Genomic DNA, 14,802 nt, shown 5'->3' with positions numbered 1-14,802 from the left:
AAAAACAAAAACAAAAACAAAAACAAAAACAAAAACAAAAACAAAAACTGGGGCGCCTGGGTGGCTCAGTCAGTTAAGTGTCCGACTTCGGCTCGGGTCACGATCTGGCGGTTTGTGAGTTCCAGCCCCGCGTCGGGCTCTGTGCTGACGGCTCAGAGCCTGGAGCCTGCTTCGGGTTGTGCGTCTCCCTCTCTCTGTGCCCCTCCCCAGCTCGTGCACGTGCCCGCTCTCTCTCTCTCTCTCTCTCTCTCTCTCAAAAATAAACATTAAAAAAATTTTTTTGAATATTCCCATAAACTGACAAACATGTCAAAAAACAAAATCCAAAGCCCAAGTTTAAGCTAAACAATGTCCAAAATAATGTCAAACAACCCCAAAGTGCTAATTACCCATATATATTTTCAATCCTTTTTTCCCTCTCTTTTAAAAGCTTCTCTTTTAAGACAGTTTCTATCTAGGTCTTAAAGAACTTATGTTTTTCCAAATGAAGCTCTAAGACACATTTCCATGTAATTCAAGGACACGGGAGTTGAATCACACAGATGTGACATCTCAAAAAAAAAAAAAAAAAAATGGAGCCCTTCCTAAATTCCCTGTCGTTGCATTCAGACTCAGAGTTAGCAGTTAGAGCAGGACTCCTGAGGCACCAGTTTGGGTCCTGGGTTTCTCTGCTGTACTGCGAACTCATCTTTCAACAGACAAAGTTGAAGTGAGAAAGTGATGAGAAAAAAAAAACATAGACAACAAGGCAAGGCAGTTTCTGTCTTCCCAGGGGCGAGCTACAGCCAGCCTCACGCCAGGGTGAGAGAACCTTCTAGCTGCTGAAGACACGGCTTCATCGAGAGAAACAGAAAGAGCCTACGTGCATCTGAACGGAGTGAACACCAGTCACTTAACCGGTTCCTAGTTAGGGGTCCGTGTTTCAAGGGCACAGGCTGGGTTTCAGTCATCTCCCTCTCCCTAAACCCTCCTCCCCTCATTCTATCCCCCCCATCCCCCGCCTCCACTCCCAGCAGGAGCTTAATATCTGGCCTCCACAGAATGCTTTAAAGGGCATTTTTTCCCAGCTACACGAATCCTGTCCAGGCGACGGGGCGCATTCCCCCTACCCAGCCTACATCCATCCCCTCCTGGCAGGGCTCTCAGAAGAAAGGCATAAAAGGTACCTGCTGCTGTTTGGTCTCTGAGGGCGGGGGCCTTCTGATATTACCACTCTTTTATTTCTTCCTACCTTCTGTTTTTCTCTTTCTGTCCTTCCTCCCTTCCTCCAGCCCTGCTAGAGTTCTTCAAGGCTTTGCTTCTCCAAAAGTAATGAAAACAAACGCAAAACAGAATATTCGTGACCATTCCTTTGTGTACAGAGGTGGCTGTGGTATATTTGTTGCTACGTATTTGCATGGCTGATCATGGACACAGCCAGCTATAATCGGGGGAGCAGAGGAAACAAGAAATCAGGGGATTTCCAAATCTCACTTGACCCATTGCTTTTTTTTTTTTTTAATTTTTTTTTTTTTTAACGTTTTATTTATTTTTGAGACAGCGAGAGACAGAGCATGAACGGGGGAGGGGCAGAGAGAGAGGGAGACACAGAATCGGAAGCAGGCTCCAGGCTCTGAGCCATCAGCCCAGAGCCCGACGCGGGGCTCGAACTCACGGACTGCGAGATCTTGACCTGAGCCGAAGTCGGACGTTTAACCGACTGAGCCACCCAGGCGCCCCTTGACCCATTGCTTTAAAGTTCCTTCAGCAAAGAAGCTCAACCAACCTTTGACAGGGCCTCTCACGTGTGGCAAAATAAACTAGAATTTTCTCTGTAAGGCCCATCCTCCAAAAACTACCAGTGAGTGGTAAGTCGAGCAGCCTGATGGAAGAAAAGGGAAAAGAGAATCCATAGGAGTCTGGATAACACCCAAACCAGAAAATCATGGAATGCTCAACTGGCAACCACAATGGATTTCCATAAATGGACAGAAAGCTGCACACTGATCAGACTTGAACTGGAAACCGCAGATCCGTAACCGTCAGGAAAACCTCAGGAGACGGGCCCTGCGGTTTGGACCGTCTTTAAGAAGGAAAGTGACATGCGGTGCCTGGGTGGCTCAGGAGGTTAGGCGTCTGACTTCAGCTCAGATCACGATCTTGTAGTTCGTGAGTTCGAGCCCCGCGTCAGGCTCTATGCTGACAGCTCAGAGCCTGGAGCCTGCTTCGGATTCTGTGTCTCCCTCTCTCTCTCCTCCTCCCCTGCTTGCGCTCTGTCTCCCTCTCTCTCTCTCTCAAAAATACATTTAAAAAAAAAAAAAAAAAGAAGAAGAAGGAAAGCGACAGGTAATCCTCTCAGTGTAAACCAGTCCCTCAAAGGAGGTGCAAGGCCTTACTCCGTCACTGGGTGCAGAAACAGAAGTAAGCAAAATTGTCCACTCCATTCAAATCACACTGCTTCTCACAATGGATTAGGTTTATTGCCTTTTCTTTGGGAATATTTAGGGACGTGGGAAAACAGCTATTACAGAGTTCTTGGGGATCTGAAAAATCAATAAAATCCTTGATATAAACCATTTCTCATTTTTCCTTTTAAGTTTTTACATTAAGCCTATTTTTCTTTTATTATAACCACCTTGTCTTCATTTTAGTGATATTTATTGATTTTTATATTATGTTTATTTAACCCTCGATCTTGCCCCAAACATTTTCCACATACGGCTTCTTCATGAGTGTCTCCTTTCTGTAGGTCTATCCCACAAAGACTTAATTTAGAGCAGAATTGAGTGATTCATTACATACCAACGAAGCCAAACCCCGAAACTGAGCTTACGGAAGGTATATAGAAAAGCAGTGCTAGCAAAAGTCTTTGATATTTATGACTATTTTTGTTTATTGCAGAAAAGGTATCCAGCTTATGTAGTGACCCTGCCTTTCGCTGTTCTGTGTGAATTAAGTCATTTTCCTCCGTGATAATGAAACGAGCTCTCTATCCTCTGGGGATGGCAAGAAGGAATTATGGGAGCGTATGGTATAACTAAGCAGGAATATGATTGAAAGGGAAATTTTCGTAATTATATAAAAGTGTAAGAATGTAAGCCTTTAAAAGAAATTAAGATCGCAAGCAACGGGAACAGGATGGTTCTTATAAGTGGGACCTATTATTTTTGTCAGCTTCTGACGTCAGGAGAAAGAGAACTTCTGCCTCTTTATAGATTAAGTTCCAGAGCTATTGCTGAGCCCAGAGGGGGCGGACAGAAGGACCCGGGAGCCCTCGTTCTGGCCCTGGCCTCTCTACTAGCTGTGAGACCTTGGGCAAATTCCTCTGCCTTTCTGGGCTCAGTTCGCACTCTGTGCGTCAAAGGTGAGGCAACAGAAGGTCCCAGGCATGTATCTCAATAAATTACCAAACCTCCCTCTGAGCCTGTTTTCTTACCCTCCAAAAAATCCCCAGGGTTGTTGTTTGAGGATTAAATGAGGTAATGAATGGAAAGATAGTGCCTGACATGGAGTAAAATCCTTATTAAGTGGAACTTCTTTTAATACTGAAGATCCCGACGATAATGGCAAGACATTCGTCTCCTAGACCCTCACCTGGGGGTATTTCAAACATATCTTTTTTGATCTTTTTTTAAAAGTTTATTTTTGAGAGATACAGAGAGAGAGAGAGAGAGAGAGTGCGCGCATGCTCACGTGTGCAGGGGAGGGGCAGAGAGAGAGAGAGAGAGGGAGAGAGAGAATCTCAAGCAAGCCCCAAGTTGTCAGCACCCGGGCCTGACACGGGGCTCAAACCCACAAACTGTGAGATCATGACCTGAACCGAAACCAAGAGTCGGGCGTTTAACCGACTGAGCCACCCAGGTGTCCCTCAAATATATCTAAGACCAGAGTGAGGACAATTAAGCTTCAAAGTCCACTGACATCCAGGGGCGCCTAGTGGCTCAGTCGGTCAGGTGCCTGACTCTTGCTTTCAGCTCAGGTCACGATCTCACAGTTTCGTGAATTCGAGCCCCACATCGGGCCGTGCAGAGCCTGCTTGAGAGTCTCTCTCTCTCCCCCCCTCACTCTCTGCCCCTCCCTCCCTCGCTCTGTCTCTGTCTCTCTCAAAATAAATAAATAAACTTAAATCCACCAACATCCGGTTGTATTCTTTGTTCCCGACAAAGACACCACACATTTTTATCTTCTTGTACCTTTTATTTAGGTGACATTTCCGCTTGTAAAATGTGTTCGGCCACATCTGCTCATCTGATTTTCAAAACAATTCCGTGAGATAAACAATGCGAAGAATCTGAGGATCAAAGAGGTTACGTGACAAGGCCGCGAGCACGCTGAGGTCTCGAGGCCGAGCCAGCAACACTGCCCAGGTTCCAGAGCCTGGGTCCCAGACCCATCATACAGCACCTTCTCCACCTGCCCGCTCCCCATCCAAACCCTGAAAGGGTGCCACCAGGGGATCACCCACGATATCCCTTCAGCTACTTCTGCAATTACGGATACACAGTGTCTTGTGATCCATCTAATTTTTTTTTTTTTTTTTAACCACACAGTACTTAAGAAGAAGGAGGCGCCACAACATCAGTGAACTCCAACTTTAAAATGTCTGGAAGCCACTAAAGGATAATCTAAACCAAAAAGAAAAGCGAATTTTACTCTCCTCGTTCAGAAGCGAACTGCTCCCTAGTTCGCTTCCAAAATACATTTAGGCACATGAGTCTGGTCGTGTTGATGTGAAGGTTCTTCGCGTCCTGACGAGGCGGAAGTCGGGCTTTCACGGTACAATCACGCGTTATACTCAAATCTTCTTTTTTATCATTCCACTTGTTACCCACCGCACCTCTCTCTAACCAATGCCCAAAACCATCCTTCGCTTTAACACAAATAACTACCCCCGGCATGTTTCATAGTGATCACGCTCACGGAAGGAATGAGTCTAAAAAGAGTGAGGATCAGGAGATGGGAAACAGCCAAGTCTAGCCAAGAGCACTTTGGCGCAGTTGTATTTACTCACCTGCTTGCCTTTGGCCCCATGTCTTTAACTACATGTAGAAGGTTTGTATTATTCGGTAACTATTACAAAGGGATGGTCGGGGCGCCTGGGTGGCGCAGTCGGTTAAGCGTCCGACTTCAGCCAGGTCACGATCTCGCGGTCGTGAGTTCGAGCCCCGCGTCAGGCTCTGGGCTGATGGCTCGGAGCCTGGAGCCTGTTTCCGATTCTGTGTCTCCCTCTCTCTCTGCCCCTCCCCAGTTCATGCTCTGTCTCTCTCTGTCCCAAAAATAAAATAAAAAACGTTGAAAAAAAAAAAAATTTTTAAAAAAACAAAAAAAACAAAGGGATGGTCACAATTTAAGAGTAAACGACCTTACGGCACTTGGCTCTGATCAGATTCACCATTTCATGTAACAAATGACATCTCCCATTTGTTACTTTGACCAGCAGCAAGAGGTGAGGGTTACCACGTCCAAGAGGAATCCCCAAGAGGCTGGACTCCTAGACAAGGAGCCAGCCTCCAACACGGCGCCCCCTGGAAACTGGCTACAACCAAACACTAGACACAATTAATTACTCAAGTACGGTGCTGAGCTGATACATCCTGGGCGGAAGCCAAGGATTCACTACCTCACACATCTGTCACTGCAAGCCTGGGTCCCAGCCCCCCAGATCACACCAGGGAAGGGCTGGTACCTCCCAACCCATGATGGCTGGAGGCCGACATCATGCCAGGGGAGAGGAAGGTACTTCCCAGAATATGCAGATTAAACTTCCACAGGTGAGGGGCGCCCGGGGGGCTCAGTCGGTTAAGCATCCAACTTGGGCTCAGGTCACGATTGCACGGTCGGTGAGTTCGAGCCCCACGTCAGGCTCAGTGCCGACAGCTCGGAGCCTGGAGCCTGCTTCGGATTCTGTGTCTCCCTCTCTCTCTGCCCCTCCACTGCTTGTGTTCTGTCTCTCTGTGTCTCTCTCTCTCCCTCTCTCTCTCAAAACACATAAACATTAAAAGAAAATTTTTTTTAAAGAATGCTTCTCATATTTAAAAAAATAACAATTGGGGCGCCTGGGTGGCGCAGTCGGTTAAGCGTCCGACTTCAGCCAGGTCACGATCTCGCGGTCCGTGAGTTCGAGCCCCGCGTCAGGCTCTGGGCTGATGGCTCGGAGCCTGGAGCCTGTTTCCGATTCTGTGTCTCCCTCTCTCTCTGCCCCTCCCCCGTTCATGCTCTGTCTCTCTCTGTCCCAAAAATAAATAAAAAAAAAAAGTTGAAAAAAAAAAATTTAAAAAAAAAATAAATAAAAAAATAACAATAATAATAAGTGTTTTAAATAAGTTCTACAGGCGAGGGGTCCAGGGGTACTCCTGGAACCTCACATCTGACCCTGCTGGATCACCAGGTGCGCTGGCCCGCAATGGACCATGAAGAACCTAACACCTGCTAGGGCCTCACTCTCGCTCACTGCTATTCGCACCGTCCCTGGTTGAGAAGAAACCTGAAGCACAGATTCAGTTGGTTCAAGGTCACACACTTAATACCTTATTTGAACTCGGGCGATCTGACTTCAGAATCCAAGTTCTTGGCTCCTCTTCTCTACCCCCTCAAAATCCCTCAGAATACTCACATCAGCTTCTGATATCTTGGAGGTTTCTTCTTTTATTCGTTTATGCCACCAATTCTCGACATCCTTCCTCGTCTGCAACGTGTACTCTTTCGTCCACGTCCCCGTGGCACTGTAAATACCTCTGGCACATCCCGGGATTACTCTCCTTCCTCTGCTGATGATATCTGGCCCACCATTTAGCTTGCTTTCCAGGAAACAGACATAGAAACCCAGTCTCCGCCAAGCAGAAGCCATTCTCCAGAAGGTGGGAAGGCCCTGAGAAAGAGGGCAGAAAGCTCTTTTAGGAACTGCCCAGAACTCTCTCCCGTTCAGCACAGCCCAGCATTCCCTGCGCATTCACATGCTTTCATCTTAGGCTCTTGACGGTTTCCTTCCCTGAAAATGTCACATTAGAACTCCAACTGAGTTGGGCTGCCTGGGTGGCTCAGTCAGTTGAGCGTCTGACTTTGGCTTAGGTCATGATCTCACGGTTCGTGGGTTCGAGCCCCACACTGGGCTCGCTGCTACCAGCGCAGAGCCCGCTTCGGATCCTCTGTCCCTCTTTCTCTCTGTCCCTCTCCCACTCACGCTGTCTCCCTCAAAAAAAATTAAATATTAAAAAAAGAAAAGAAAAGAAAAGAAAAGAACGTCGACTGAGCTAAACACAAACTTTTAAATGGAAAATATAACATGGTCAACGTTCCCAAACACCAAACATACAAAACTCCCACAGGAACGAATGGAGACTACCTCCTGGGCCAGCTCCTGCCACAGCCTCACAGGGTGCACGGGAGTCCGAGGAGCCCAGGCCCTCCCTTCCTTTAGGCCCAGCCCAGGGTCTGTCCAGCAGGCTTCCCGTCCCATCACCCAGGCTTCAGAAGAGCTCCGAGCACATCTTGGCTTGGGCTTAGGCTCAAATGTCAGAAGGGGTCTGAACACCCACCTTCTAGCTCCGGAGTCCAGAGACTTGCAGCTATTATTAACATTTTTCGTATGTATTGTAAGTTATATACACCCGTAAGCTGAGCCAAGAAATAACTATTATTTGTAAGAGTGCTTATTCAGTTAGTTCTTCATTCATTTACTAAATATTTATCGAGTGCCACTAGGTCCACACACCGTTCTAGGCACGGGGGATACAACAGTGAACAAAACCCAACTCTCTTCTTCCATGGCACTTACATACTAGTAAAGAACAGCAGATAAGAGAAAAACAAGTAAACATACATGGATAATAGCGGTGAGTGCTATGGTGTTTCTGGAATACAACCCACAGGCTGGGGCCCACCAGGACATCTGGCTGCAATTCAAAATTCAGCCGGAACGCTTCACTGGCCTCCTCCAAGGAGGTGAATTCCAAAAATGACTTCATGGAAGCATTTTCACGTTTTATCCCTGTCTAAGAGGTTGAGGTGACAGTCCGTCAAATATTTAAGATTTATGACTCAGCAGCCTCACCTGCCTGCCTTCTTACATAACCATGCAAAAAAGCGCCAGAGTGAAGACACAAATGTAAAACCAAGAGAGAAATAAAGGAAGAACCTGACACTTGAAGCTGGTGTTAATTCTTTGATTCTCTCAACATTTTTTCCACACTCACGAGCGTCTGGCCTGTTTTCACACAGGTACCGGGTCACGAACGTTGCCAAGAGAGTCTATCACAGGCTTATTATACAAGTGGGTTTCACGTTCCCGTAAAACGGCATCCCAGTGTTGGCATTTTACAAGATGGTCTGCCAAAGTTCTTGATAGAGCGAGTCTCACTGTACTTAATACCTCTTGCTTCCTTGGGGGTCGAAGCAGAAAGACAACAAGAACAAAACCAAACCTATCCACTGGGCTTGGCTATTCTAAAATATGCAGATGGGACTAAAGATATTAGGGTGAACTGTATGAACGTGGTTGAATATCAGGAACTCCATATGACCAACCTAATATAGAGACGCTTTGTACAGTTAGGGTAACTGCATTTATTTTTAGGGGTTGGGTTTCTACATAATTAGAAGTGTCCACAGGAGTCATGGATTTTACGGCTCCCTTGTTAAGGTATCATCTCCATATCTTTAACAAGCCAAAGACTTCCCAATCAGCAGAAGGCATAGACGCCTGCCACCTCTCTCCTGGACTGCATTCCCTAACAACTCATAACGAAAGGGTTCCGGGCTATTCTCCCCAACAGAAACAAGGGGAAACAACAAAACTATAGAAATACAAATGAATCTGGAGTGGCTGGGTGGCTCAGTCGGTTAAGGGTCTGACTCTTGATTTTTGACTCAGGTCATGATCTCACGGTTTTCATGGGATCGAGCCCCGTGTCCAGCTCCATGATCACAGCACAGAGCCTGCTCAGGATTCTCTCTCTCCCTCTCCCTGCCCCTCCCACTCCCAAAATAAATAAACAAACATTACAAAAATACAAATTAACCGGAACCGGAACCACAGTCTCACAAGTTTTTGGTTTCAATGCTTGTTAGCCATCGTGAGAAATGAAATCCCAAAGAGAGAAGACAGATCACCCATATGAGCCATACGAAGGGAGGTCATTCTTTCACCGAAAATTCTAATCCTGTCTCTGTAACTTACTCATCATACACCAATCATAAACAACACATACAACACTCCCTGTCTACTCAATGAGAATAAGCTTTCTAAATATGTTTACAGGGGCGCCTGGGTGGCTCAGTCAGTTAAGCGTTCGACTTCAGCTCAGGTCATGATCTCATGGTTCGTGAGTTCGAGCCCCACGTCAGGCTCTGTGCTGACACCTCAGAGCCTGGAGCCTGCTTCAGATTCTGTGTCTCCCTCGCTCTCTGCCCCTTCACACTCTCTTTCTCTCTCTCAAGAATAAATAAACATAAAAAAATTTAAATATGTTTACATAACACATGGCTCACTGACAACCTCTTCTATACATAAATCAATGGTATAGACTAGAGAATCCTGAAACTGATCTGGGCATTTAAAGAACTTAAAGTTCTTGGGGCGCCTGGGTGGCTCAGTCGGTTAAGCGTCCGACTTCAGCCCAGGTCATGATCTCGCGGTCCGTGGGTTCGAGCCCCGCATCGGGCTCTGTGCTGACAGCCCGGAGCCTGTTTCAGATTCTGTGTCTCCCTCTCTCTCTGCCCCTCCCCCATTCATGCTCTGTCTCTCTCTGTCTCAAAAATAAATAAACGTTAAAAAAAATTTAAAAAAAAGTTCATAAGGAAAAAAGCACAAGTAGATTAGAAATTGGAGCCCCATCTCAAAACCACAAACCAGTGTAAATCCCATAAAGATTAAAGAACTTTTTTAAGTATCATAAAACAAGACAAAAATATAGATGAGTATTTAACACATCTTTACAAGGTGCAGGATGTTCTGTCCTGAGGACAAAAGCAACGGAAGAATTCACAAAAACGTTAATAAATCTGACTCTAAAAATGTGCAATGTCAGTATATCAAAACCACTGTGAACAAAAGTAGAAATCAAGCAATGAGCTGACACAAAATCTTTGCCAAAACGGCAGTAGCAAATGGTTATCCTACTCTATGAAGAGTTTACGTATGAAAAGAGAAACATTCAAAACCTAATTTTAAAAAATGGGCAAAGGAAAAACAGAAAGAGATGTAAATGTCTAATAAGCATATGAGAAAGTTCCACTTTAGAACTAATCACAAAATGCAAATGAAAACAGCAAGAAAATATTTTTGCTTAACAGCCTGGCAAAAACGTGCTAAATGAAAAATGGGCATTTCTATACACTGCTGCTGAAAATGTAAATGGATTCCACCTCTCTGGGGAGCACGCGCGGTAATAACGCACTAAGACTCTTTAAGAAAAGTTCGCGCCCCAAGTTAGGGGAATCCCCTAGACTCAGGGGGACATAGCATACAGTATACTCAGGGCTATGATATGGATAAAATAAAGGAAATTTTCTACTTTTAATGTTTGTGGGCCCTGCTCCTGGGCTCCCGGGGAAAGCTATACTCTAACATATACCAAGGTCAAAGTGATTCCGCGAAACCTCAAAGTATGGGCTCTATTTCTGCCTGAGCACACATCGCACATCTGCTTTATTTAAGAAATAACCAAAAAGGAGCATTCCAAACATAAGGAGAACTTCCCTGGTTCCCATAAGATTAAAGTTATACAGCCCTGCATTTACTAGAGGCGGAAGATAAGTTCTGCAACTTTCTAACATGTTCTTTGTCTAAGGATTTGTAACTTTTTATGTAAAAAAAAAAAGAAAAAAGTATATAACCCAATACCAAATGTTCCTTGCTAGAGCTTATATAACCCTACACCAAATGTTCCTTCACAGGAGCACTCTCTCGGTGAAGATTGTGTGTGCCAGCAGCTGTCCTAACTTGGCCTTGAATAAAACTCACTTCCTTTCTTTTAGAAATTCTAAAACGTTGGTTCAATTTGCCTTAACAATATACTACAGAACTTCCTGGAGCTCAGCAGGCCTTGCTCTCCGCCGCTCCACCACCAAAGTCCTAAAAAGGGCACTGCCTCTTCCTGACAAGGTGCGGCCATCTCATTAGAGGACTCTGCTCATTCCATCAATGTGAAAGGTGTGGCTCACACCTTGTATTTTCAACCAACCTGGCCTTTTCTTCCTTAGCTCTGTTTCATCCAGTTCCTTGCCTCGATGCTTGGAATCCTGTCTTTTCTTCCACACCCTTCCAAAATAACAATCCCCACTCCTCTGCTCCTCTTTAGAGTCGGTCCTGACCTGATCCTCACTTGGGACATTTACGGTTGTTTTCTGAGAATGATGGAGGCACCGACAGGTGGTCAGAGAAAAAGCCTAACAACTGGACCCAAAACGACAATCACATATGGACAGAGAAACCTAAGGGAAGAGCAGTACAAGCAAAGAACAGCAGAATACATGGAAGAAGGGCAGGAGGGCATTTGTGTGCACCCCCCCCCCCACCCCAAAATGTGCAAGAATAGACCAGGGCAAGTGCATCTTAAAGAAAACAAATTTTGTGACCAAAAATACGGATTGTGGCTTCTGCAAGCACCCATTCCCTGTGGGGCCTCGGGCAAATTATCTCCTGTCGGGAATCTCATCTTCTAAGATAAGGAGGTAGACCCACAAGATCTCTGAGAACCTCCGAGCCTCAACATGCAGGGACAATAACCTCTGAGCTATGGAGATGTACCGGATGGCTTTTAGCTGAGTCCAAATCCCCAGGCCAGGAAGCAAAGATCCAGAGATGAATCGGGGCAGGGGAGCAGCAGCAAGGGAACTTGAGTACAAATCTACGTGTACGTGTGTATTCATCTGGGAATGGGATAGGGTCCAGAGCTATCATCAGGGTCCATGGCTCAAAGAGTCTGAAGGCCGGGATCTCGGAGACTTACCCAGATCAGAAATTGCACGGCTCCAGAGCCACCTAACCCAGCCCGCACCTTCCCTTCCTGCCCCTAGCAAGTCGGAACCTCCAGATCCGAGGGCAGAGACCTCCTCGCCCGAGGTGTCTCGTCCCGCTGAGCCCGGGTCTGGACTTTACCTGCTCACAGGCTCTGGCCTGCGGCTCCTCACGCCTCAATTCCCACCTTTAAGCGAACACGGGCCGGCCGGTCACCATGGGCGCCGCCATGTTGGCAGAACAACAACTTTATCGGCAGCGGCCGGCGCAGACACAGACAGGCGGGAGCGGAGCCGGGAGAAGCGGAGCGGGGGCCGGGGCCGAACTCCCGGCAGCCCGTGGGGCGGAGGCGTCGGCGCCGGCGGCCTCGGGCTCCGCCCCCCCCCCGTTCCCGGGCACCGCCTCCTGACTCCAAGCCCCGCCCTCCGGCTCAGTAGTGCACCCCGTCTCTGGCGTCACCAAAACCAGATACCGGGGCTCAGATTACTCCAGTTGCTGCAGAGGAGTGAGGGACATCAGCTTAGTGGCCCCAGAATAAACTGGATGGCAGGTGGTGTAAAGAGCACTGGGAGAGTTCTGATGCCAGGGTTTGAATCCCAGCTTAGCTAAAATTGCCCGCTGGGCTTGGGTAGGTCGTTTGACCTCTTGATCCTTAAATGGTGGTTAAAGAGCTTTCCCCACCATATTCCGTGACTTTATAGCCCTGGGAAGGGAATTATCTGACCGTGATTAGGGGATAGGTGAGCTGGGAGTCAGGAAGGCAGGATTCCTGACCAACCACTTTCCTTGAAGAGTTTTCTGTACCCCCAACCCAACCTCTCCCCCACCCCCCCCCCCACCCGCAAGTGTTTCTCGCTACAAAGACGAATCCGTGAATGAATTGTAAAGGACCAGTGGTGTTAAAATATGATTTTTAAAAGGGTAAAACCCACATAAAGGAGATTTTTGAAAACCGTATAGATGTGGGCAATCAGGAATACTGAAATGAGTGGTAATCACGCAAAACTGGTGGTTATCCCACAGGACAAAAAAAAAAAGTAATGTTTTGAGAACCATCTTTTTCTACAGGGCTGAAATCAAGTGCACCTCTTTCTTTTTTTTTTTTTTTTTTTAATTTTTTTTTCAACGTTTTTTTTTTATTTATTTATTTTTGGGACAGAGAGAGACAGAGCATGAACGGGGGAGGGGCAGAGAGAGGGAGACACAGAATCGGAAACAGGCTCCAGGCTCCGAGCCATCAGCCCAGAGCCTGACGCGGGGCTCGAACTCACGGACCGCGAGATCATGACCTGGCTGAAGTCGGACGCTTAACCGACTGCGCCATCCAGGCGCCCCAAGTGCACCTCTTTCAAACAAGATTCAGCCCATTACTATCCATAATGGATAGTAATTCTACATTTTAACTTCTACTCTTACAGAGCTGAGCAACAGAGGACCAGCAAAGGTACATACTCCTATATATACCCCCCAGACCAGCACTCCAGCCAAGGGATTCACAGGAATCTCTTCTGCCCATTTCCAAGTCTTTAACAACGTTCCCTGACAGTTCAAAATCCAAATGCTTTGCTATTCAAAGGGTGGTCTCCAGACTAGCATCAGCCTCGCCTTAGAACTTGCCAGAAATGTCAAATCTCAGGTTGCACCCAAATCTGCGGCATCAAAATCTGCATTTTAACAAGATCCCCCAGGGGATTTTTAGGCACATTGAAGTCTGAGACTCACTGCCTTAGAATGTGAGAGTTAGAAAGGATCTGGAGAACTCTCTAGACCAGCCTGCTCATTTTACAGATGAATCCACTGAGACCCTGCAGAGCTGACAGTCTAGCTCAAGGTCATAAGCAAGTTAGTAGAAGGTTTGCTATTCACCCCTGGATCTCTAGCCTGCCAGAATAGTGCCCTTCCCACGTTGCAGAATGGAAGGTCATTAGGAGTTTGGACAGCTTCCAGTCCAAAGATTAGGACACTGAGGCCCAGGGATTGGATACAGCTTGCCTGTCTAAAGCCACACAGCCAGTTGACGACAGAGCCAGGATTCCAATCCAAATCTCCTGATCTCTCTACCCCTGATACTAGATGCTTAATTTAAACTGATACCATGGAAGCATTGACTCTCACATTAACAGGCCACACTTAAAGCAATTTAGCCTTCGGGTATGTCATGTTGTATCCATATATAACCAGAGTATCCTTTCTCTAATTTACCCAAAATGCTAAATTCTAAGTAGCCTCCACCCTTATGTTGGTTCAAAATCTCTCTTTCCTCTTATGAATTAAAGTTAACATTGACATTTCTAGGAGATTATTTCAAATAGAATTTTTCTAAAAGTCATTTGCTTTACTGGAAAGTTGCTATTTTTACATCAAAGAAGACAGTAGCATGAAAGTAAATCCCTTTTGCTCTTAAAGAGCTTGCTGCAACGATACATTATTAAATGAAAGAGACAACTTGCTGGGCTGTGTAGAAAGTTACCCCACTTTGTATTTTTTAAAGAGGCAAGGAAATAAAAGAAATACATTTGTTAGTGTACGCATGGAAAGAAATCTAGAAAAATATGTCGTAAACTATTTCCTGTGATGATCTGTAGGGACAGGGCGGTTCTATGGGCCTTCCTTCTTATGATAGGTTTCTGTGTTCCTTTTGCATTTTCTATTTGCTTGTGTGGGAGGCTGAATAATGACTCCCAAAGATATCTAGGTCCTAATCCTCGGAACCTAGGAATGTCACCTTATATGGCAAAAGAGACTTTGCAGATGTGATTAAATTAAGAGTCTTGAGATGAAAAGATTATCATGGATTATCCTGGGGAGCCCTAAATGCCATCACAGGTGTGCTTATAAGAGAGAGGCAGAGGGAAGTTTGTGACAGA

At 46.1% G+C, this 14,802-nt stretch overlaps 1 protein-coding gene across 1 annotated transcript in view; it reads right to left on the bottom strand.

Moving 5' to 3' along the window:
* LARS2 (leucyl-tRNA synthetase 2, mitochondrial) overlaps nucleotides 1–12,380 on the bottom strand; it is a 168,846-nt gene extending 156,466 nt beyond the window's left edge. The window contains exons 1-2 of the mRNA XM_049642506.1: nucleotides 12,077–12,380; nucleotides 6,593–6,847 (exon numbers count right to left, since the gene is read on the bottom strand). Coding sequence (XP_049498463.1) covers nucleotides 6,593–6,826 — 234 coding nt within the window. The 5' untranslated portion in view covers nucleotides 6,827–6,847; nucleotides 12,077–12,380. The remainder of the gene's footprint in view (nucleotides 1–6,592; nucleotides 6,848–12,076) is intronic.
* Nucleotides 12,381–14,802: the final 2,422 nt, after the last annotated feature.

This window comes from Panthera uncia, chromosome A2 (assembly GCF_023721935.1).
Source record: "Panthera uncia isolate 11264 chromosome A2, Puncia_PCG_1.0, whole genome shotgun sequence".
NCBI lineage: Eukaryota > Metazoa > Chordata > Mammalia > Carnivora > Felidae > Panthera > Panthera uncia.
Note: the sequence above shows the minus strand (reverse complement) of the source record. Positions and strands in the feature narration are given on the sequence as shown.